The 26221-nt window shown below is 36.9% G+C and overlaps 1 protein-coding gene across 2 annotated transcripts in view; it reads left to right on the top strand.

The window, feature by feature from the left end:
* LOC135210712 (uncharacterized) overlaps positions 1-26221 on the top strand; it is a 156805-nt gene that overhangs the window by 74348 nt on the left and 56236 nt on the right. For both annotated transcript variants that reach the window (XM_064243480.1, XM_064243479.1), the window contains one exon: positions 22083-22165. In XM_064243480.1, coding sequence (XP_064099550.1) covers positions 22083-22165 — 83 coding nt within the window. The remainder of the gene's footprint in view (positions 1-22082; positions 22166-26221) is intronic.

The raw sequence follows: 26221 nt of genomic DNA on the forward strand, positions 1-26221 counted from the left end.
TATTGTTCTAGAGACTTGCAATTTGTTTTAAAGTGAAGATAAAAGATTGAATATTACTAGACTAAGATTTTTATGTTACAAATGTGTTTTTCGACCATTTTGGTTGAGTGAAAGTTGACCGATCGTAGTTTTTTTCCAATTTATTGTACTTTATATGCAAATATTTCAAAAATGAGAAATGCTACAACCTTCAAATATTTTTTGTTATGTTGTGCATGATTTTGCGCACATTTTCATATATAAAACTCTAAAAGAAGTGTAATATGAAAAGGCACAAATATTAGGAGAATGTGACCTACGCATTTAGGAGATTTTCGGCCGAGAATCGGCGCGCGGAGGGAATGAAATAGTTTTTTTTTTTTAATTCACCATAAATCGAGATATTGTTCTAGAGACTTGCAATTTGTTTTAAAGTGAAGATAAATGATTGAATATTACTAGACTGTTATGTAATTTGCTTACCCAAAAAATACCAAAATACTCACTCGTAATCCTGACTCTTCGTTCTATTCTTGTTTTCTCCCTCCTCCATTGAAGAGTCTTGCATTTTTTTCCACTCGACATGACGAGGTACTGGTGGAGGAGGGAGACGCGCGCCTTACTGCTGATGGACCTGGTGGCCCCGTGCGCCCTCCGCTGTCGGTTTAGGGGGCGCGCTCCAATACGTGACCTTAGTGTGGTACTTATGGTCACAGTCCCCTATCCTGCAAAGAGCAACTTTGCAGAGACGACAGAAGAACCATGGGTCTCTCCTTCTGCATTCATATGGCACACCCGGCACCGTTTCTGCCTTCGCCCTTCCAAGGCCTCCAGTATGTGATCCCCTGGCTGCAGCCGACACACAGGGTCCACTACCCGATGAGAAGCGGTGATGGCGGGGCCGGCACCAAGAGGGGCGTCGTCAGCAGGGGTGTCGGCAGCAGGGGCGTCGTCAGCAGGGCGGCGGCAGCAGGGGCGTCGTCAGCAGGGGCGGCGGCAGCAGGGCGTCGTCAGCAGGGGCGGCGGCAGGTCGACCGAAGTTGGCCCTCCTATCTGCCCTTTCCGCTAGGGGCAGATCTGTAGCTCGGGGTAGGGGGTCAGTCATGGAAGGCCACTCATCAGGATCGAAGTTGATGAGGGCATTCCCGGCTTCCTCTAGGAACTGTAAGTGGGTCAACCTCGGAAGATTGTCACACGCCGGTAACCCACAGTACAGTATGTAGGCATTTTGGAGGGCCAACTGAAGGATGTATTTGAGGAGCTTCTGGGTCCACCTTCTGGTTCTCCTGGCGAAGGGATAATACTGGATGAGCTGATCAAAGAGATCAACTCTCCTCCCATGTGCCTGTTGTAGTGCCCAATGACGGTAGGCCGCTCGATATGAAACTCCTCAAACACAACTCGGCCCTGTCGACGTGTCTTTTTCCGCTGTATGATCTCTTCTTGGATGGGTTCATGACTCCTCGTAATCATGGGGACGAGTCGGACACCCTTCCAACAGATGACGAAGACAGTGCCCTTCCGCCGCCACTCTGTCTCTCCTCTTGCCAGGTGTTGCGGATGACTAGCGAACCTCTTGAGGACATTCGGGGCCCCACGCACCAACCGAAGGGTACCACTGACGTGCACACCAGCTTCATACAGTTCCTGGGCCAGGGATACCGAGTTATAATAATTATCCATAAAGAGGTGATATCCCTGGTTACGGAAACGTCCCACAAGACTGAATACAGTGTCACGCAGCGTGGAGAAGACCCCGGAATACACTGAAAAGTCCATGACGTATCCAGTGTTGGCCTCTGTAATAAGAAAAAATTTCACACCATATTTCTTGGGCTTCTTGGGGTTGTACACTTTTATATTAAGACGTCCTTTGTAAGGCATCATCCCCTCATCCAAAGAAAGGTTCTTTCCAGGAATCACGAGATTTCTACACCGATCACGAATATAATCCAACACTGGGCGCACTAAAATGAGGCGATCACTGTTATTCCGGGGTATGGCCCTTCGGTTGAAGGCATTGAAATACCTGTCCAAACGCCAGGAAATTATCACGGGACATAATGCCAGGCACATTGGGCATACATAAAAAATAATTCCTCCTCCAATATTGCCTGACGTCGGAAGCAGGTGGTCATACCAAATAAATGTGGAGCCCCAAAAAATGCGCCATGTCATGAGGTTGCAACCCGCCAGTAATAAGACAAGGTCGTCCTTAGTTCGTACCGGCAGTACCGAGCGTAGTCCACCGTCTCGTGTACCAGGTATTCCAGCAATTCCTGTGTAAGGAAAAGCTGGATGAACCCCAAAACAGTCAGGGTACTGGTACGGTGAGCCCAGGGGTTGCCGTGAATGGGTGCATGTTAGGAGGGGTGGGGTCCTCCGTCCACCCCTCGTCACTCTCCGACGACCGACCCTTCACCTTGGCTGGCGCAACGAGCCGACCTTCTACGTGCCCGCGCACGGGTGCGGGCACAATATTGCACACTACCCTCCCCCCGTTGGCCCATCACCCTCACTTAGGCCTTCGCTTTCAGTGTCGTCCTCCGCGATGAAACTAGACCCCATATCCCCATCCTCCCCCTCCTCAGATTCCCCCTCAAGCACTGAAGCCACTGAATTCGAGCTCACTTTCGGGATGTGAGCCTCGAACGGACATTGGAGGCAGATATTCGTCCTCACTTTCATCGGGACTGATGTCCTCATCACTCGATGACCATCCGCCATCAAAATGAGGACTTGCGACATGTTCCCGATCAAGCTCCGAAAGATATTCGTCTATGTCCCTTGGTTGGAGGCCTCCCAAATGCCTACGAATGCCCCTAAGGATGCCCACATGCTTCCTAGGGGTAACCAAAGGCATACGATGTGTTCCTGAAACACTTACATCCACACGTGGCCGCACAGAACGGCCTTGAGGCGCGGGGTCATGCTGGGTGCTTGGCCCCTCGCCAGCATCCAAGTCCAAAACTCTCCTAACACGATCCCTTCCGACGTGTAAAATGCGCCTTTCGCGGTTCACACATCGTTGAGACATCTCTATGAATGTCCTGTAGCAACACAAATGTTCAAAGTCTCGCACAAGTCCAGAAAAACACACTTCCGACGAAAGATCGCTCTCGGACGATGCGCCGCTGATGCTGGCTGGAGCGAGAAGAAGGCATTTCGCGCATGCGCACTTGGGTCACGCTTCAAAAAAAAACAAGGCCTTGATCCGTGAACTCCCAGCATCCCCCAAGGTGCGTGATTCAAAAGTTTTAGGCTGGTAGGCCTTTTAAGTATTTTTCCGCGAATTTAAAAAAAACTTTTGTAAGTCGACGTAAAATACGTCCAGTCGGCACATGGGAGACAAAAAATTTTGACATAAAATACGTCCAGTCGGCGTAAGAGGGTTAAAAGGCAGACGCTTCGAAGACAAATACCGTTCCACTGCTGGCACGAAATGGTCATTGAACCAATCTTCGAAGACCATCAAGGTAACCCAAGCCTTCTTGTGTGACTGCCAAATGACAGGGAGTTGACTCTTGAAAATGCCATTGAAAGCCCTCGGATTCTCGGCCAAATACACCAGCAAGGGCTTAAGTTTCAAGTTGCCGCTTGCATTGGCCCCAAAGAGTAAAGTCAGTCGCTCCTTACCAGCTTTATGGCCAGGTGTCGACTTCTCCTTAGAAAGGTACGTGCGGTTGGGCATTCTTTTCCAAAATAAGCCAGTCTCAGAGGAGAAGGAATTAGAGTGTAAGGAGTTGCTCTCTCTCTCTCTCTCTCTCTCTCTGTTCCTCGTTGGACGAGTGGTTTTCGCACTCGGCTACCAATCCGGTGGTGCGAAGTTCGATTCTCGGCTTGGCCAATGCGGAATCTATAATTTATTTCTGGTGATGGAAATAAATTTATCGATTTAATGTGGTTCGGATCTCACAATAAGCTGTAGGTACCTTTGCTAGATGACCAATTTGTTCCTAGCCACTTTAAAATATCTTAATTCTTAGGGCCAGCCCTAGGAGAGCTGTTAATCAGCTCAGTGGTCTGGTTAAACTAAGATATACTTATCTCTCTCTCTCTCTCTCTCTCTCTCTCTCTCTCTCTCTCTCTCTCTCTCTCTCTTTTTTTTTCATTATTATTCTGTCTCAGAAATAATTCATAATTTCACTCTTGATGGTCAGACACATGATGTTGCAGATTCAATGCTCTCTCTCTCTCTCTCTCTCTCTCTCTCTCTCTCTCTCTCTCTCTCTCTCTCTCTCTCTCTCTGTTATTGGCTGGATGTATATATTTTTAATGGTAAAATGTTTTGAAATTATATTAATAATATAATCTCAAAGATTAATACAGTAATATGATAGTAATTTAAGGTATATTTGAAGTTGGATGTTGTTTAAGGTTTACTTTTGGTATCTGAACTTTCAAGATAGGCATTTTTCGAGGGGTTCCAACTATTCGCAGATTTAAATAGGGGGGGGGGGATGGTTCTGGTACGCATCCCCAATGAATACAGGGGTCCACACATATTGGTATCATATTATAAAATACAAACATAACAAATATGCATCTTCTCCATGAATCTTAAAATTTATGCTTTTTGCTTCACTGTATCCAATGATACTGTATGTATTCTCATATTCCTCTTGCATTATGGAATACATAATATGGGTGGTTATGGGGAAAGTTTATTTTGCCATATTTAACTCAATTCGGCACAGTTTTATTGCTTCTACTGAGGGTAAATGAATCTCTAGATATACTCTTATGTGTGTGGGACAAGGTTATTTTTCGTTATATGAAGTGTTTTTAAGTCGAAATATGACTTGAATATGTCTTTTTATTTTTTTGTTAATAGATGGCATTGGGGCATGTTTGTTGTGTAAAAAAGATCAACAGATTCCCTGTGCTTTTTTCGCTTGATTTCATCATAATGTGAGCTTTATGTATTTATTTTTATCAGCAAAAATAGCAGTAAAATGTGTTCTTTCATGACCAGAAGTTTTGAATCTACTTATTTACCATCAAGTTTAAGTTTGATGGCATATCAAAGTTTGTGAAGTCTCATTCATGTTCCCAATGTACAATATGTAATTTATATTCATTTGCAGCTTGAACCTAGTTTTCTCAGCTTTGGCTGCAACTTGCAACTTAAATTTAGCTCTATATTTCCTTGCTAAATATTTCTCAATAACGAATAAATTTATAGTGTAAAAATATCAGTCCTATTCTATTTAACATCATTTGTAACATAACTACAGTAATTTTTTACTGTCGTACAATGGTTGGAATGCAAGAAAAACAGCTGTTGGTTGTTTATGGCTGTATGCATTTAGTATAACATTACTAAACTACTTTTGTCAATCTGTTGTGCTTTTTTAACTTATTTAACTAGAAGGTACGACAAAGAGCTGTTGGAAAAAAGTTATTATATTTTAATTTGGTTTCTTTTGCTCTCCGATTGTATCCTCCTGCCTGTGCCTGTCGTGTGCAAAATTTTGAAATGTTTTCAAAATATTGTCCTATCAGTATTAATTGCTAGCTCCAGCAAAAAATCTAATTATTGCAAAGTGAATTATCGTAACTCAAGCACTACCTTTTTCTTTTATGTAAGTAATGTAGATCCAAAAAGTACAGATCTGGAAACCTTGATTTAATAATGATATACAGTTGATCCCCCATATTCACTGGTGATGGGTACCACACCCCCTCTGCAAATAGCTAAAATCCATGAATATTTAAAACCCCTCTAAAAATACTTAGAACTGCCTATTTTGATAGTTAAAAAAAAATTCTTATACCAGATTATTTTAATAGTATTACACAAAAAGTGCATTTAGGCACAAAAATTATAAGAAACCACAGTAATTTGTGAATATATTAATCAGTGAAAAATACCGCAAATAGGCGAATTTTCTGTGAATAAAGCACACATATGGTCTGCAGAAAAATCCGCGAGTAGGAGAGTCCAAAAATAGCGGTGGTCAGCTGTATTTATCATGTGCAATAAAGCTTTAAGAGTACTGGCCAGCTCAGCAGCAAGAATACAGTTATTTGCAGTTAGCACTAATTTATTTCTTTTTATTTTTTTTATTTTATTTAAGAAAAATTTTTTTGTAAGCGTTGTTGGAAATTCCTTATAGAGTAATACCCCGAGCTTACGCGAGGTTAGGTTCCAGACCCCCTCGTGCAAGGAGAAGTTTTGTGCAAGTTTGGCGCAGTCACTGAAATTGCTAATACAGGCGGTCCCCGGGTTACGACGGTTCCGGCTTACGACGTTCCGAGGTTACGACGCTTTTTCTTAAATATTCAATGGAAAAATCCGTCCTGGGTTACGACGCTTGTTCCGAGGTTACGACGCTGACGCTTCCGATTCTCCGAGTTAACGACGCTTTTAAAAAACGCATATTATGATAAAAATCCTTTATAGTTTAGCACAGTATTATTAATAAAAATAAGTTTCTGGTTAGATTACAACAAAAATTTTGAGATTATGATGATTTTCGACACTTTTTATGTTGTATTTTTCTATGTTTTTTAGTGACGCCTCATATGCGGAACTAGTTTCCGAGCGAATGAATACATACTAGTTTACATATAACAGTCCAAAAGTGCAAATAATGAAAAAATCATTGCTTGTTTCCAGTAATAATAACAAAACGAAGTTTCTGGTTAGATTACAACGCCAAATTCCAAGTATCCAAAGAGAGACATTATCCAGTAATTTGAACAGAGAGAGAGAGAGAGAGAGAGAGAGAGAGAGAGAGAGAGAGAGAACGAGAGAGAGAGAGAGGCGTCTTCCGACGCTCCGAGTAGGAGGACAGAGAAGTGTTCGTTTTCGTTAAACGGCCTCTGACTCATGCCAGTAAATGTTTTGTTGATACTAATAATATAAGCCTATTTAAAGATACGTTTACTTTAATTAGTCTATATGATACGTAAATAGTAATCAACTGTTCTTGTAGCTCAATATTTGGCAAAATCGAAGTATCCAAAGAGAGACATTATCCAGTACGTAATTTGATCAGAGAGAGAGAGAGAGAGAGAGAGAGAGAGAGAGAGAGAGAGAGAGAGAGAGAGAGACGCTTGGCAACAATGGTCTCGGGGGTTTTTTATAGCTTCCTTCTGCTTGATGATCGTGGATATTGTAGAAGGATTTCGACCATACTCGTTTTGCCAATCGACGATACGAACGCCACGTTCATGCTTTGCTATAATTTCATGTTTTGCTTCCATCGAAATAATTTTCTTGGGTTTTTTCTTATCAACTGCTTTGTCTTTAGCTTTGAGACCCATGGTTAATAATAAAATAGACAAAATAACACGAAAAATAGGCGCAAATACAACGAACTAAACAACGACGTGTTAACATGCAGCACCAACAAACAGACTGAACGCCATTTATCGGTCTCCTATACAACTAACACTCATCGCAAAATCGTATCTCAAATATTTCGTTGTATATCAAAGCTTGTATTTTCGCAAATTTTCTGTTGTATCTCAAAACATTCGTATATTAGGGCAATCGTATGTCAAGTTTCCAATGTAATTTGATCAGAGAGAGAGAGAGAGAGAGAGAGAGAGAGAGAGACACGCTTTGGCAACAATGGTCTCGGGGATTGACGTAACGTTTATTTTCTGAACAGATAGGACAGAGAAGTGTTCGTTTCATTAAACGGCCTCTGACTCATGGCAGGAAATGTTTTGTTGATACTAATATATAAGCCTATTTAAAGATACATTTACTTTAATTAGTCTATATGATACGTAAATAGTAATCAGCTGTTCTTGTGTAAGTGTTTACATAATAAAAATATGGAATGTTAGTCCATATATATAAAAGATTGCTTGCAGGAATGTGATCAGACTAGAGACGCTAAAGATGACGTATACAATAAAAGTAGGCTAAGATAACATGCCGTCATCTGTGGTCATTCATTTGTTTTGAAACAGTCCAAGCTCCCTGCTTGAGACAACTACCGCCTACGTGATCTGTAGCGTGTCTCATTTTGATTGTGTGTTCGTATGAAACTATGTCATTTGGATTGTATGTTCATATGTTCGAACTACTGTCTGTTCCTTCATAACTTGTAACAGAGATGGTAGACAAGCAGAACGGAGTTAGCTATCGTCACTAGAAGACCTGTACCTCTTTACCTAAGCTTTATCATGTAGAGGAATAGGATTAGCCATCATCATTGGCAGAAGTGATCAAGCTATCGTTATTAGAAGACTTGTACAATCATATCTGATCTTCACCATGTAAAACTTCAGAAGAATATATAATTTTTTATACTTAGTGTTTTCTACAAGAACCTCCTCACCATGAGTTTAACACATCGTCGTAATAACCAACAAGATAATACCGACTTCGTAAATGATCTACAAACCCCCAGACACTCCATTGAAGATGGAAGTGCAATACCAACCGACTTAGCGTAAGATTATCGCTAGTCTAACATTACCTCATAGGGCGCCTTATCATACACGGCACGAGCCCTAATATTGGTGGCCAGCGTACCAGAAGAACTCTACAACGTCCTACGAAGAAAAAACAGAATAATAAATCATGAAGTCAACGACGACGAAAGCAGCAGATTCTTCAAGCAACCTAGTATCATCGTTAGTGAGCGACTTCAGAAAACAACAAGATTCGTCAAGCAACTTAGTATCATCGTTTAGTGAATAACTTCAAGAAACAAAACCGACGTGTCCTTTTCCTACGGCAACGGAAGCTTCGTCTCTCATTAGAATCATTCAAGAAAAAACCTCGTTAGTGAGCGTTTCCGGCACTGCAAGAAACAAACCGAACGCGTCTGCAGCTCGGATTTTTCAAGGGCTCGAATCATCCCAACAACGCGCACGGGGGAAACTCAAGCCAAAAAAACCAGGTCATCCGCTAAATAGAGAAGGAGGACCAAGGCCGTGTGTCGTTATCGGAACACCGTGACTTCCCACAAAAGCAAGCTAAGTACAATTTTTATTCATTTGGAGTAACTTTGAGTGTTTCCTTTGCAGGTCGAATTTCGTTAATATTCCTGTGGCTGAAGTTACGAGACATTCTTAATCTTACTTTTCTACAGAAATTATCTACATCATTGAGATTTCGCTACTGCGAGTTTTTTTTATCTTTGAGTGTCTGTTTCCAGAAGTTCTACTGAAATATCATAATCATATACTATGTTAATTTTATCATTTTGGGGGTGATTATTAATCCCTTACGTAACCAAATCATATTAAACAGTGGAATATGCGTTTACGCCAGTGGACGTCTGTTTATTTATACAGATGCATGGATAGGGTCGTTAAGCACCGTAGTGATTAGAAAACACACAAAAACAGTGGAACACCCGTACGAATCTAGATAAATTAGAGGTAACACTATTTCGGGTCATGACAATAAATGCTCCTTTGCAAGTCCCGATCGCAGTTTTAGCCTTGAGTTTTTTGAGTTATATAAAATATCGAACCTCAATGACTCAACTTAACTTTAAAAATATGGCTGGATTGCAAGGAATAACGTCTGTAAAAAACTTTCATCAGGCTAAATGCGCTGACCAGGATCCCTCACTATTTCAAATTTTAGCAAAGAATGAAGTACAAACAGTTAATATGGAATGCAGTAGTGAAAACTTGTCTTATTAGTAATCGCTCAGTTCCTAATAGTTGTCATTCATTGCTTTATACGTAACCAGCAACATTAATGCTAAAAACACACAATACGTTGCCGATGGTAATAAAGAGAAGGATCCTAATTATTACAAAAGAAATAGAAACAGTAGCCCGTTCAGAATCAAACAAGCAAACTCGGTGACTGTGTCAACCTAGTTCAAGCGGTCAAGGTTAGTCAGATCTGCCGAAGTGTTCAAAGCATAGCAAATTCCACACAATAAGCGACTCTAGCAGAGTGGGGAAAAGCGATGTTGGTTCATACATCCCAAATACCTTTTAAAATTAAAAAGGAATTTCCCTATGCATCACACGACAGTATCAAGTAATCAGAGCAGGTTTCTAGTAATTTTAATACATTAAGTTATAATAAATACTGGTGGATTAAGCCCGACTGTACGCGCCGTAAAAATAGAATATCTTGTTTTATTCCTTTAGTAGACGTAATACCTGTATTTACGACTCACCGTCTGTTGTTCGAACTTCCCTAATGAGAAGTTCGGATAAGCGAGCGTTTACAGATACCTCTATAGTTATAAAAAACATTGATCTGTATCTAGTGTAATTGTAAGATTCATCTAGGGGTATACAAAATATTAACTTACATCCTGCAAAATAAGGCGTGTTTATCAAAGGGAAATCCTATAAACCTTCAAACTATTAAAATCCGTTTTGAACAAAAATGAGACAGTTAATCAAATAATAACTTATATAAAGGAACTATACATTTGTCTCATAATCGTAACATTGTTCAAATGACCCCAACAGAATTCTCCCACAAACCGCAGTTCGCAGCTTTGCACGCAAAATCTCGAGAAGCATGCACCCTCGAATGTCTTAGTGCGTGTGAAAAGACTTTGCTGGGAAATGAAATTTTAATCCTTCCCGACACTCTGAAATATAACGATTTCCGCGAACAAAGCCCTAAAAGTATACATATCGTGGATACGGAAGTTATAAATATCGCATTTTTTATTGTTGCTATTTTTAATCAACGAGCCCAACAGTCGTGGATGAATATATCTGATAATCTATCTAAGTAATATCCGTAAAGTCATTCAAGCAGAGGTGATTCAGCAGAATTTTTTTTTTATCTTCTACCTGAATACCAGGAAGTTTCTCCACTAGCGAGTGATCTCTGGGGAAAAAGGGAAAACGGATGTAATTTAACACAAAACACGGTCTAAGGACAAACATAAAGCTATTTACGTACCTTCGTATAGATTCTCAATGAAATTTCAAAATAGAGATAAATGACGAAGTGAAAAATGTTAGTAATGAGGAGTCATTAGGAAATCAAATAAGAACCATATAATTTTTCCCTCAAATGTCATGCCATAAAAGATCGGATTTCACGTATCTGCGTAGATTCTGTCGCTTAAACAAGGAAACGACTCCCGATAGTTTCCAGTGCGATGTACCGACGACATCTTATCTCTGTTAGGTTAGAATAAATTTTTTTCACCAACTTGGACTTACTTAAAAGCTTTTACCAGATACCATTACCTAAGTGATTGTACCTCATACACCGTTTTCAGCACACTCAGGGGACATTATCAATTTTTTACTTGTATGCCTCGGCTTACGTTGCGCCCCAATTACAATATAGTGTTTGGAAACTTTTAGGGGATACCCTACATGCTTATATGGTTGGTCTTTATAATCTTTTCTAAATACCTTAGAAGTACATTTCACATAAACCAGAGCTAGTGCTACAGGGACAAAGACAAATAATCTCAGAGTAAAGTATCTAAATGTGAGTTTTTAAAAACCGAACATGTTTATCTAGGTTTTATGTGTCTAGTCAAGGTCTTAAAGTAGTCCAAGGTAAGGTGTCGGTTATTCATAACTTCCGGTACCTATTAACGTAAAAGGGGGATACAGCACTTTTGCGCTGTAGTGGGTATTACAATCGTATGTAAATATGTAACTCTTCAATCATGACAGCTCCTTTAACAGATCTTACGAAGAAGAGCGTAGATTTATTAAGGTCTAAAAAGCATCAACAGGCGTTCAATATCTTAAAAGCGGAATAATGCAGCTCACCTTACTTAAAAATCCCTGATTTAAATAAGGAATTTTTTTTGTATTGCAACAGACGCCTCAGACCAAGGGGTAAGAGGGATACTACTTCAGCAATATGATAAACAGTTCTTTCCTATAGCTTTTTATTCATGTAAACTAAAGCCCTCTGAAAGTAAATATACAGTAATAGGCAAGGAAGGGCTAGTTATCGTTAACTCACTAGTACATTTTAAGTTCATAATCTATGGCTATCCTGATAAAGTCCTTACTGAACATGAGTCCTTTACCGAGTTTTTCAAAGGCTTTAATCACAGTCCAAAAGGAACTCGGTGACAAGTGATCATTCAGGTCTTTGGAGCCAAGATAAGATATCTACCTGGGAAAGCAAATATCATAGCTGACGCATTATCCCGCAATCCCGCACCATACAGCAAAGAACCATTAATTAGACTAAAAGATATAGAAACATCCGTGCCTATTGTTAAAACCGTATCTAAACAAGAAAATTCCTTAACCCAAGAGATTGCGACCATTGAATATCTGGGTTGGAGCGCAGAACTGTTACAAACTGAACAAAGCAAGTGTCAACAGTGATAAGCAAAACAATAAACACCAAACAATAAACACTTCGAACGGAAACAAGGTCAGCAGCTAAGCAAAACCAATAAACACTTCAAACGGAAACAAGGTCAGAGGCTAAGCAAACCAATAAACACTTCGAGCAGAAACCCTAAAGCAAAAGTACATTTAAAGTATGTGTATCAGAATAATGTAATCAAATGTAATATTATATGTAGGTCTGTGACGAGGAAAACCCGAAGAACACAGCAGATGACTAACGACCAGGTAGTAGTAATAATCTTTTTCATACCAATCGTCATAAACTGGTTGCATTCCGTCATCCAGGTTTCCCTACTATGTCACAGAGAGCCAAATCACTGTTTTACTGGCCTACAATGCTTACAGATATAAAAAGCACATAACTAATTGTAACACGTGTCATGAAAACAAGGGATACACTAAGACACCTGTCAGTTTAGGAGCCTATCCTGTGCCAAATCAATCCTTGAAAGAATATACGTAGAATTATTAACAGAATTACGAGTCTGACAGAGGGAATAAACACTTCTTAGTGTTAATAGTTTCCTTGACACGTTATATAGAATTAATAGCACTAAAAAACAAACACCGCAATTGAGTGCGTTACGAATAATTTATGAGTGCTAAATCAGTAAACCATGGAATTCAACACATGATAATCTGACTCGGGTGGTGTAAATCAATAATAATCTCCTTAACACGTTGTGTGAATTCCTATCCATTAAGAAAACCAGTAATATATTTTATCGCCCAGAGTCAATCGGTTTGGTAGAATAAGAGATAAATCAGAAAGTGTCAATGTCTTACGAGTTACAACTCGTGATATTGGATCCGAACTGGATTATAGCGGTTCTCGCGGTTTTAAATACCTTTATCATTTATATCTTGTATCTATAGAATTGATGCCGCAAGTAGCTTATACGGTACGCCGCTAGAACACTTTTCCACATATTCAAGCAAACCATTAATTTATCAAATAAATATAAAAAAATAAAAAAAATATATATAAATAAAAAAAAATAAATATAAAGAAAAAAATAAAATAAATATGGATACAAGTTGGAGTCATATAATTACACTGTAAGAAGTCGGAAGGGTTACAAATTATAATAAAAAAGGAATCACGATAATATCAATAAGCAAAAACGTAACCATTAAATATCCAAATAATATACTATGCGTAAAGATTTGAACTCTAACTTAACGCTTTAGTAAGGACAAATAAGCTAAAAGTTCAACACATATCAAAAACCTACTGACATATTGTCTGTCCCGGTGATTTATATTCGTAGTCAATGAAAAAAAAAAAAAAAAATAATAATAATAATAAATAATAAATAAATAAATAAATAAAATAAAAGAGATTTAAAGTCAGGAAGTCTAGAAGTGAAAATGTTATCTATGAAATAATCCTATATGAATCTTATACAGGGCTAATAATATATATAGAATTTGTATGGAAACCTTTTCATTAGTTTCAATAAGGAATATTTAAATTTTAACATAATCATGCAGTTTTCCAACATGAAACTAATATATTGCAATTTTGGTACTGTTTTTTTTCAGACATTCTTCTCATGTGGGGTCGAGTATTCAAAAAAAAAACAAAAAAATTTATCCTAAAGTCGTATCTCTTACAGCAAGTAACGTAAACTCTTAGCTGGCTGAGAGCAAAATTAAAATTTATCCTAAAGTCGTATCTCTTACAGCAAGTAACGTAACTCTTAGCTGGCTGAGAGCAATATCCTGCCCCAAGTGACGACGTCATCATTGCCGTATCAGCAGTGATTCCTTTAATCTCAAATATCTGCTTGCAAAAGCAGATTGACTGGAGAAAGGAATGCTTAGCCCGAACTTCTCATGGGCAAGGCAGACATGTCTATCCGTATGCGCAATGCAACTTTAGCTAAGGAGTTGCAATCATTTTAAAATTAATAACAAAATAAGCAAATAGAATTTCTATAACAACAAAATGAATTAATTTTTCTGAACCTCATAGACATTTAGAAGTATCAAGATATGTATATATGAAATATTTACTTGCAACATTAGCCTATTACAATTCAAGTAAAACATTCATGGGAAAATGTCACATTTTCTTGAAAAACCCAAAGTTTATTTAGAAATTAGTTACATAGTGGGTTTTTTTCGTTGCATCTCCTACCTATTAATAAAGTTTTTAAACTTAACCTCAGAGGATGCGCGCGAGAAAATTGAATATGAAACTTTTGTTAGGGGCACATAGGATCAGATTTTATCACAACTTAATTTCAGTTAGCATAGAGAAATACAGAATCATGATTAATCTTCTCTTTGACTCTTATGTTGCCTGGCATTCTTACAATTAGCTCCGTTTCCACTTCTTTGTTCTTAGTAACTACTACCAGTAATATCGAATTTTCTTTGAGATTCGTAATGATATCTATTTATTTTTTATAATTATGGATATTTTTACAAGTCATCATAGACCTGGATAGGTTCACTCATTGTTAATGCCATGGATAAAAAAGTTTGTACAGCGGACTCTTTTGAATTCCAAAATATCAGCGAATTCATGTGGGTTAAGTCTGGTCTAAATGGCTATCTCCCCTCCCCTGTATTTGGATGTCGTCTGAATTTACTTTGCCCTTGTGACAAGTATAATTTCACTTGCAGGCTGATTAATGGAACCTGGTTACAGTATCCTGCAGTACGAGAGGTTTCACATCGCAACTTCAAAAAATCGTTCGTCGCAGCGGACGGCTACAGTCAAGTAACAACCGCCTACAATGTGAAAGGAATTTCATGGACTTCTTCGACCGACACCGTATCTCGTCGTTAATCTCGTTTTAATGCGGAACGCTCCAGCGGCTGTCGGAATCGACTACAAAAAGGGACATACTTCCGACAATTACGACCCGAAGGATATTCAACTCTACTTTGCTGGCGAAGGACTCGTGCTGGGATGATCTATTCATCGCGAACGTAATCGTGTAGCTTAGGATGCAAAGAATAAGTATGAGCGCAAAATGGAACGTTGGACCCGCCCAGGCAAATTTTTCCCCTTGTTTTAACCATTGAAAAAGGCCGTTTCATTGGGCTATAGGTGGTTTTTGTCTGGAACTGTGTAATGGACGAAAAGTTGTTTAGCGAACGGCTAGTTAAAAGTGAAGTACTATAACCTCGGTCATGTATCCTATATTAATAAAGCCATCATGTATCTTTATATAGAAATGCATTCATAAATAACAGAATCGAAATATATTTTTTTGCGTGACGCACTAGGAATCTATATATAAATGATCATAAATAACGGAATCAAAATATATCTTTGCGTGTACGCAATAGGAATCTATTTAAAGTGCACATATATTAATCATAATTATATGAATCCATATACATATGTATAAAACATTCAGGTAGCCTATAATCAATCTGTTACCTTTCATCTTACCAATATCTGCAGTTATATATGAGTTAGTATATGGATTAATGAATCAGATATATAACAGTTAGCATAAAAATCAACGAATCAATCAGCATAAACATTAATAATTTTATCAATTCATATATGAAATATTTTATCAGTTAAAATATGATTTTTATCATGTTAATCTTCATTCTATGCAATTATCAGAGTACATTAGTATTTTCTGTAGCATAAGTATCTTAAAGAGATGAAGTGAAGAACTGTATCATTATATATCACGTGATCACTATTATTTACCAATATCATTGTTTTATATTTTATTACTTGAATCAATTCATGTACACCATGAATTTTATTTACTTATATATATATATTCACATAGTGTCTGTTATCACACTGCCTATAAGTCAAATGCAAGTCAAGTTTGAGAATATCAGTGGTTGGGTTTTGGTAGCTGACCGAGCTGATGTAAGTGTTTACATAATAAAAAGATGGAATGTTAGTCCTATATATAAAAGATTGCTTGCAGGAATGTGATCAGACTAGAGACGCTAAAGATGACGTATACAATAAAAGTAGGCTAAGATAACATGCCGTCATCTGTGGTCATTCATTTGTTTTGAAACAGTCCAAGCTCCCTGCTTGAGACAACTTACCGCCTACGTGATCTGTAGCTGTCTCATTTTGATTGTGTGTTCGTATGAAACTATGTCATTTGGATTGTATGTTCATATGTTCGAACTACTGTCTGTTCCTTCATAACTTGTAACAGAGATGGTAGACAAGCAGAACGGAGTTAGCTATCGTCACTAGAAGACCTGTACTTCTTTACCTAAGCTTTATCATGTAGAGGAATAGGATTAGCCATCATCATTGGCAGAAGTGATCAAGCTATCGTTATTAGAAGACTTGTACAATCATATCTGATCTTCACCATGTAAAACTTCAGAAGAATATATAATTTTTTATACTTAGTGTTTTCTACAAGAACCTCCTCACCATGAGTTTAACACATCGTCGTAATAACCAACAAGATAATACCGACTTCGTAAATGATCTACAAACCCCCAGACACTCCATTGAAGATGGAAGTGCAATACCAACCGACTTAGCGTAAGATTATCGCTAGTCTAACATTACCTCATAGGGCGCCTTATCATACAAGGCACGAGCCCTAATACTTGTAGCCCTCAAGATTTTGCAAAATCACTCCAGGTTGTACATAAAACTTCAAGAATGTAGTGTCACCAGAGGATTACAATAGTTTTTACCTTCAAGAACCAGCATTCTTTTATGAAAATAACTCCAGGTTGTACATAATACTACAGGAAACAACATGTAGTGTAACCAAAGGATTACAAGTAAGGTTTTTATAACTTTTTATTAGTTTAAGACATATTTCCAAGCGTCGTTCCGGCTTACGACGATTTTCGGCTTACGACGCGTCTCAAGAACGGAACCCCCGTCGTAACCCGGGGACTGCCTGTAAATGCTTACTTCTAGAGTTTGAACACTAAAGATGACCCTAATCATGCTCCCTAAGTATTAGGCTAACTTTTAATGAAATTGAAGTTATTGTAATTTGATTTAAAAGTTAGTTTAATACATTACCCTTAAAAAAGGAATAACTGGTTGGCATAAAAATAGTTACAGTAACTACTATGTACATACATATCCACTTTTGTAAGTATACTAATGTTACCCCTAATTCATGGGATGCCATTTTCTTTTTCTGTCAGAGTAAAAGTTTTCTTTGCATCACTAGGTAAACTTCATAAGTCAGTCATAACAAAGTCACACAATTAAATAAGATAAAAAGACATGTATGTACATAAGTATTGTTTGCAGGGGGTGAAGGTAAAATTAAATCCATTTAAAATCATGAACTAGTGTGAGAGCCAACTACAAACGAGAGAGAAATACATATGTCATGTAGGTAAAACCCTGGAGGGGTATCATCTTTCAAAAGTGCAAATAGAATCACATCTTCTAAAAGTACATTAACTATATGTGCTGTAATTACGTAACAGTCCATACAGATCGTACCAGCACTTTTCTCCGAGGGTAGAAAGTAATTTTCACAGAACGACAACTCTGATGTTTTGCTAGTTGATCATGGAGTTCTTAAATAGTGACTAACACTGAATTACCTACTGTTTTTGTATTATTTTCAAAAATATAAATAGCATACGCAAAATCTCCGTACTGATTTTACACTTAACCCTCTTACGCCGACTGGACGTATTTTACGACGACATTTTTTGTCTCCCGTGTGCCGACTGGACGTATTTTACGTCGACTTACAAAAGTTTTTTTTTTAAATTCGCGGAAAAATACTTACAGGCCTACCAGCCTAAAACTTTTGAATCATGCGCCTTGGGGGATGCTGGGAGTTCACGGATCAAGGTGTTGTTTTGTTTACAATCGTTATGCAGGCATGCAAGCGCGAATTTCTTTCTTGCCGCACTAAAAAGTATCTGTGACACGTCTCGGAAATTATTTCGTCACTTTGACATAATTTTTGTACCATTGAAAATTAGCCGTTACATGAAGTATTATATATGAAAATGTGCGCATTTTTATGTAGAATACAACAATAAAATACTCATGATTGTAGCTTTTATCAGTTTTGAGATATTTTCATATAAATAACAATAATTGCCAAAATTTCAACCTTCGGTCAACTTTGACTCTACGAAATGGTTGAAAAACGCAATTGTAAGCTAAAACGCTTATATTCTAGTAATATTCAATCATTTACCTTAATTTTGCAACTAATTGGAAGTCTCTAGCACAATATTTTGATTTATGGTGAATTTATGAAAAAACTTTTTCCTTACGTCCGCGCGGTAACTCTTCCGAAAAAAATCATACATGCATTGTGGTAATTGTTTCACCATTTTTAAAATTAGCCGTTATATAAATTTTATATATGGAAATGTGCACAATTTCATGCACAGTACAACTAAAAACAACCCATAGTTGTAGCTTTTATCAGTTTTGAGATATTTTCATATAAATAACAATAATTGCCAAAATTTCAACCTTTGGTCAACTTTGACTCTGCCGAAATGGTCGAAAAACGCAATTGTAAGCTAAAACGCTTATATTCTAGTAATATTCAAGCATTAACCTTCATTTTGAAACAAATTGAAGGCTCTAGCACAATATTTTGATTTATGGTGAATTTATGAAAAAAATAACATTTTCTTTACGTCCGCGGCGGGTAACTCTTCCGAAAAAATCATACGTGCGATTGTGGTAATGTTTGCAACCATTTTAAATTAGCAGTTACATAAAGTTTTATATATGAAAATGTGCGCAATTTCATGTAGAATACAACAAAAAATAAATTGGAAGGTTGTAAGCGTTTTCTCTATTTTTGAAATATTTGCATTTTTTATGAATCACGATAAATAGAAAAAAAACCATGTTTGGTCAACTTTGACTCTACCGAAATGGTCGAAAAACGCAATTGTAAGCTAAAACTCTTACAGTTTAGTAATATTCAGTCATTTATCTTCATCTTGAAACAAATTCGAAGGCTCTAGCAAAATATTTAGATTTATGGTGAATTTAGAAAAAAATCTTTCCTTCCCTCCGCGCGAGGATTCTCCGCCACAAATCTCTGAAATACGTACGTCCCATTCTCGGAATATTTGCTCCGTTTCATATTAGGCATTTCATAGAGTTTTATATATGAAAATGTGCGCAATTTCATGTAGAATAAAACGAAAAATATTTGAAGGTTGTAGCTTTTATTATTTCTGAAATAATTGCATATAAAAAATATATATATATAAAAAAAATTTGACATTCGGTCAACTTTTAACTCGTCAGATATGGTCGAAAACTGCAATTGTAAGCTAATACTCTTACAGTATAGTAATATTCAATCATTTGTCTTCATTTTGAAAGAAATTGGAAGTCTCTAGGACAATATTTAGATTCATGGTGAATTTTTGAAAAAAATATTTGTTTACGTCCGCATGTTACGAATTCATGCATTATTTTGTTATAATATTTTCTCTGTGTTGCTTTTATCGTTTTACAATGTGTTATATACCAAAATGATTGCAATTTAGTGTAAATTACAACGAATAAAAAAGTAACTTGTTACCTTTAACCGTTTTGCGCACAGCGCGATTTGAATACAATTATATATGAAATTTTGTTTTTGCGCTATCATATATCGCATTATTTATATATGATAATGATAATTTTTTTCATTTCTGTTGGTTGCATACTAAACTTCAGGCAATGACAAAAAAAGGAGCCAAAAATAAACTCTTAATCTTGAAAACTAAGCACGCTGTGATTTTTTGAAAAAAATATTTTTTCCGCTTCCGCGCTCTCACTGAAATGCCTCCGGCATACGGGAGACAATTTTTTATTTACAGCTCCGGCGTAAGAGGGTTATAAGCATGAAAACTTATACGTACTAATTGTAGTATATTAGTACATACTTCAGAAATTAAAGTTTCTGAAGGTATATCATCTTTGAAAAGTGCAGTAACTTTGTGAGTGGGTATCACATCTTATAAAAGTTCGCAAATGTTCGCGCTATTGTGAACAGCTTGTGTATGATAATTAGTTAGGTTCCGATGAAAAGTTCTGGCTTTTGTGAATTCGCGCAAATTGAATCGTACAAGTTCGGGGTATTACTGTATATGATTTTTGAGGTTTACGGTAGCTTCTGACCTTTCCTGTGCTTGGTTGCTGAGGTCAAGTGTTTGCCTTGAGGTTTGGAAATATACTAATTTCCTAAGTTTTACCTTGGGAATTCAGTTGAATACTAACTAGACTGGTGAACAGTGATATGATTTATCAGCTCTTTGTGGACTTTTCTGTGGTTTAGTTTAGAGTATATTGGACATGACTTGATTGAAGGTGATAGTTCACTGAAGCTAGTTTTCTTATATCATTGTCATTGCTTTTAAAGTTACAATTACTTAAATTTAAAATGACTCTGTTGTAATCTCAAAGGCTTTGGGTCATATCAAGCATCTGAAAACTCAACTTCCAGTTTAGGAATGCAATTTTGGTATGTAGATTTATTTAAATTTCCCCTTTTGATTTTATGTGCCTATTCTACTTAGTGCCCCCTCTTGTAGTAATTTTGTTTAGATTAGCAACTACCTAAAAGATAGGTTGCATTACATACTCTTTCCTTGTTATCACTCTTTCTTGTCTTAGCAATCTGAAAGAAATGCCATCCATTTTATGTACTACCAATTTATGTTGTGATTGATTTTGGCTATTCTGCCCATCTATTTTTGCTATTTCTTGTCTGCAAGGATAAAGTTTCCTCTAAAATTATTTCTTAGATTATGTTATTTTACCAAATATTTTGCATCTATTCTAAAATATTAATACGTACTCAGAATGCTTCTGTATGTAATTGCTCTGCTGGCCACATCTCTTTCAGAGTTAAATATCAGTGCAAGGTAAAGTACCTGCAATTGTTTATAATTTGAGGGCTACAATGCCTCACCAGCAAGTTGTGATTTACTGTATCATTATTTTAGTGGGAAATGTCCCTTTGTGGCATGGCACATCGTACATTGACTGCATAATTAGTAATCCGTTCATAGCTTCCTGTGAACTACTGTTCCTAAGGATACTTGAGATTATAAATTGGGATTGTTTTTGCTGTGCAATCTCATTTGTCTTCTTTCATGTCACTTTTAAGCAAAATACTTATATTTTAAATGTGAGGCATCATCACTTCTCAATTTTTTACTGCATCATCAGATCTGAAGCGCATTTTTTTTTCCCACTTAGAATATTGATATTACCGAGAATGGGGTAGCATCACAGCCTTGTTTTTCCAAATGGAAGCGCAGCTTACCTATATAGTTTGTGACCTAGTACTTTGGGATAGTAAGGTGAATATTTCTTTCAGAAGTTTAGTTGTGAATGTTTTCATTACCCATTATGTTTCTCAGAAACTTTAGGTGCCTACATACGTATTATGGATAGACATGAAGATGAAAAGTGAACAGTAGTCTGTCATAACCTCTCTGTTATGTGGTTACACAGTGGTTAGAAAAAATTTGTAGTAATTCTGTGCTCAACTTACCTTGTTCAGGATCCAGAAATAGAAACTTGCAACTCTTAGTTTGGTTACTCCCTCCAATAATGGAATATCCTAAAACTTGCTGATGCTCAAGAATAACATATGGTGATGTAGTGAGTTGAAGTTTATGACATGACATAAATATTCGTAAGGGTGAATGATGATAACTTTTGTTTCAGGGGTAAATGAGACACAAATTACATGGAAGGTTTTCATTCATGAAAGAAAGGTTAGTTGGATTGTGAAATGTAATTATCACAGCTTTTTATTGAAGATTTGCAGTAATCAGAGGTTTTTGTGTTGTTGTTATGCATAATGTTTTGATTCTTCTCTTTGGAAATTTAGAAGTTGGTGCAAAGCATTTAGAAGTCTGCCATCAGAGTAGCCTTATTCAGGAGCCTTTTAGAGACTTAATAACACCAAAGAAGGTAAGTTATATAACACCAAAGAAGGTATGTTATATTTACTACTTGTTTTATGTACTCAAGTGTCTTGTAACTTTATTGATATTTGGATGATATGAAAGTGGCTGCAGTAATTATGATAAATATTTCATTACAGTAAAAACTTGCTTATTGTTATTTTCAGATGATGTAAGCACATTTTGGTTTATGCAGATGGTTTAGCTATATTTTTTGAGAATGTAGAAACTGGCCAGTATATAAAAAAAATTACATATGAACATAAGTAAACAATAGAAAAAAAATAGTAAAATACTTTATGCAGTGAATAAAACCAATTCAGTTCTGTTAAACTAAACAAAATGTAGAATAAAATAGAAAGACCCTTTGTATGATGACAATGATTCACCCAGTGGCAATCCATTGCAATTGCAGGGACATGACCAGACATGGATCTTCATCATATCCGCCTCCTCCTCCTCCTACCTTCCCCCCCCCCCCCCCCCCCCCCCCCCCACACTACCCCTTCGACCCGGGGAAGGACTTGTACTTTTCCAGCTTTATTAGTCTTGACTTGGTACTGGTACATGTTCAACCCACACTACTATTGTAGTTGACTTACCCTCCATTAAAATTACTTTAATAGAATATCAGTACAGGCAGCCCTGGTTAACGACAGGGACTCCGTTCCTGGGACTTGGCGCTAGCTGAAAATCGTTGCTAACTGAAATTAAAAAGTCTACGGGTGCCACAACCCACCTTTCGGTGCATAAACTTGTTAACAATGCCTTAGACAGTATTACGGCCAAATATTTTGCCCCAATATGTAATAACTCTTAAAGAAAATGTGGAATTTCAATTGCCTAATCATTTACTATGGTCTGCATGGTAATTCTACAAATGTTTAATGCCAGATTTGATGAACTTAATGGTAAACCTTGGCCTAGTATATGAGAGAGAGAGAGAAAGTCAGAAAGTCACCTTTTTCAGACAGCTAATGTTTCCTCCATCTCTATAATTATCATATCTCCTAGTTAAATAAATTAAAAAAGCAAAAGAGAATGATAAAAGTAATGTTAGCAACGTTATAATTGTTGCTGAAATGCTACCTTCATAAAAAACTGAACGATAGGAGTTGTTTTGCTATAACATCCAAACCGTGATATAATAACAAACAAAATTTTTTAAAATATTCCTCTTGAGAAGTCTCAACCAAGTCAAACCTTTTAATCAAAACCATGAGACATTTGGCTTAAACAAATTCCTTACTCTTAGTATGCTTGTAAGACATGTTATATAGGTAGTTTGATAATTCCTTTTATACAACTGTGTATTTACACATGTATTCCACACCCGTTGCTGAATAACCACTGGTTCCATGCAGTGTAAAAACACCAAACAAAACAAAAACATATGTCACCCATCAGATCAGATGATACTAGAGGTAAGAAGTGCAAGCGTAAATCTTTATCTAAGCTAGAAAATGTTTATCCCATTAGTGTTCACTTTCCTCTGTAGATGGTGGTGTGCTTTGTTTACATTTTGACAGTGACATTCAAATGCACTGTGATCGCCAAAATTAATTCTTCATTTTTTCAGAAATTCATTCATTATTTTGCTTATTTCACTACCCTCTACCATCAAAATAAATGACAAAGAAACTAATACTTACCAATGACTATGAAATACCAAATTTGGGATATGTAAGTTACGTTAATGCGCAGATTCTGAGAAGTTTAGACTTAATAGGCTATTAGCTAACTTGGGAATATAGGCTAAATGTATTGAATAAAGTTCACTTTTTTAAAGAAAATTATTCACTATGAAGTTATAAAATAATCAAGTTAAAGTATATGAGCAATAAAATGATAAAAAGCGTTGTCAGAACTTAGCCAAGTAGTAGGCTATGTCGGAAACTAGTTCTGTGTGTATGACTGAAAATTAATGCTATTTGTCGAAATAAAGAGAATAGCATACTTAATGACGAATTTGTGTAACGACACGGTCGCTGGAATGGAACCCCATTGTTAAACAAGGAGTACCTGTAAGACTACATACAGTATTATTGGATACAGCGAAGTAAAGGATAACCTTTTAAAAGAGCCAAGGAAAAGGTGCATATTCGTTATGTTTTTTATAGTTTGAGCCAGTCTTGGCACTTAGCCTAAGCCACCGATAACCAGACAATGGTGGTATAAACCCTATGGAGGGTAAAACTCAGTTATGAATATATTGAACAAGCACTGTAACACCGAAATGCCGGTAACCGATACCAACAGTAACCGGGGGCTGCCTGTAGTCCTCTGCATAGCCAGATGTATTTCTTACTAATTTCACCGATTTTCTACTTTGGCTACTTGGTTAGAAAGACAAAAGGGATGGACTCTAAGAGCCTGGCCAATTTAAGAAAAAAACACATCAATGGAAAGGAAAATCTGCAAATGCACGTGGTGTAAGAAATTTTTTTTTAATTTTTCTGTACCTTTCACAGGAAGTTGAAAGATATTTACAACCCTGTGCAGGGCCTCTTTTCCAGTAATTAATTTTATTTTTGTAAAATTATAATTACACCTTAGAATATCATAACAGATAAGAACTAAAATCAGTAAAAAAATTCTGAGTATATTTATTGTAAAATACTTTTGAGATTTACTGAGATTAGGATATGTAGTAACTTTTTGTGAGGTATATAGGGGGCTTTCCCTACAAGCAGAATCATCCTCTGCAGCTGCCTGCTTTCTGAATTGTAATCCTCAGATTGAATGTCATGGGGTTAGTTCCTTTCCAAAAAGAGCCAAATACGTACCTAATGAAACTCATAATATAGCACCAATTTTCCCTCCAGTAGTAGAACACCCACCATCTTGGACTCTGAAACAAATAAAAATATGCCCACAAACATATAAAGATATGCACACTTTTGTCTTGAAAATATGCACACTTTTCTTATCATCTAAGTGAAATATGACTAATATGCAGAGATGTATCGCCAACATGCTCTAGAGCACATGTGAAGAAAGGGAAAAACCAGTTCATGATATATACAGATTGCTCAAAAAACAAAAACGAGTTGGAGCTTCAGCTTTCTCGAATGATTATCAAAATAGGCATTCTTTAAATATCATCTGTATTTACTGCAGAACTCTCAGCTATATGAGGAGCTCTTGATAAAATCTTTTGCTGAGAGGCGAGCAATCTCTCCAATCATTTTTGTGGCTTGCATAGTGCTATATATACTATAAACACTATAAACAAGTACAAATCTTCAAATCAACTTGTCCAAGGAATCCAAATAACAATCCAACTTTTCCAATCTGGATAATCAATTAAGATTGTTGGATTCCGGCCAATGTAGGAATTCGACGGAATGAAAATGCAGATTCTGCCACTAAATTAGCATGCACTATTACCCCAACAATTTTATGTGCCCCTGTGTCAGACTGGATACTGTTTGTCAAATCTCTAATACAGTGGAACCTTGGTTTTCATACATACTCTGTTCCAGAGCGTCCCATGGAGTCCGAAGTGGACAAAATCCGAAAGAATAATTCCCATAAGGAATAATGTAAATACTATTAATGCGTTTCAGACACCCAAAAATATTAACAAATACATTTTATAGGGAATAAATACAGTTTTACATACAGAAAACAATGAGAAATGGATATAATTGAATAATGAAATATAAATAAATGAACATTTAACATCACTCTTACCATTATGGAAGATGCTTGTTAGCGTATGGAAGACAGAGAGGAGGGGAGAGGAGGAGGAGAGGTTATTGTTTGGAAGGTGAATCTCTCCCCCATAAGGACTTCAGGTATCAAGACCCTATCTCGGGTTACTTCTCGTTGTTTTTTACTGGCACTATCTGAGGTTACGTCCCCTCTTTGATTTTTACCGGCACTAGGACCACCATGAGTGTCACTGGACCCCTGTTGCACAACAAAACTTGTCTGTAGACATTTGTTTCTGGCCTTTAAAATTTGCTAAAAGTTAAAACAGCATTGTCATTAAATCTTTAAAATTTGTCTAAAATTAAAACAGTATTGTCATTAAATCCATAAAATTTGTCTCAAGTTA

Source organism: Macrobrachium nipponense, chromosome 4 (assembly GCF_015104395.2).
Source record: "Macrobrachium nipponense isolate FS-2020 chromosome 4, ASM1510439v2, whole genome shotgun sequence".
NCBI classification, from domain to species: Eukaryota; Metazoa; Arthropoda; class Malacostraca; order Decapoda; family Palaemonidae; genus Macrobrachium; species Macrobrachium nipponense.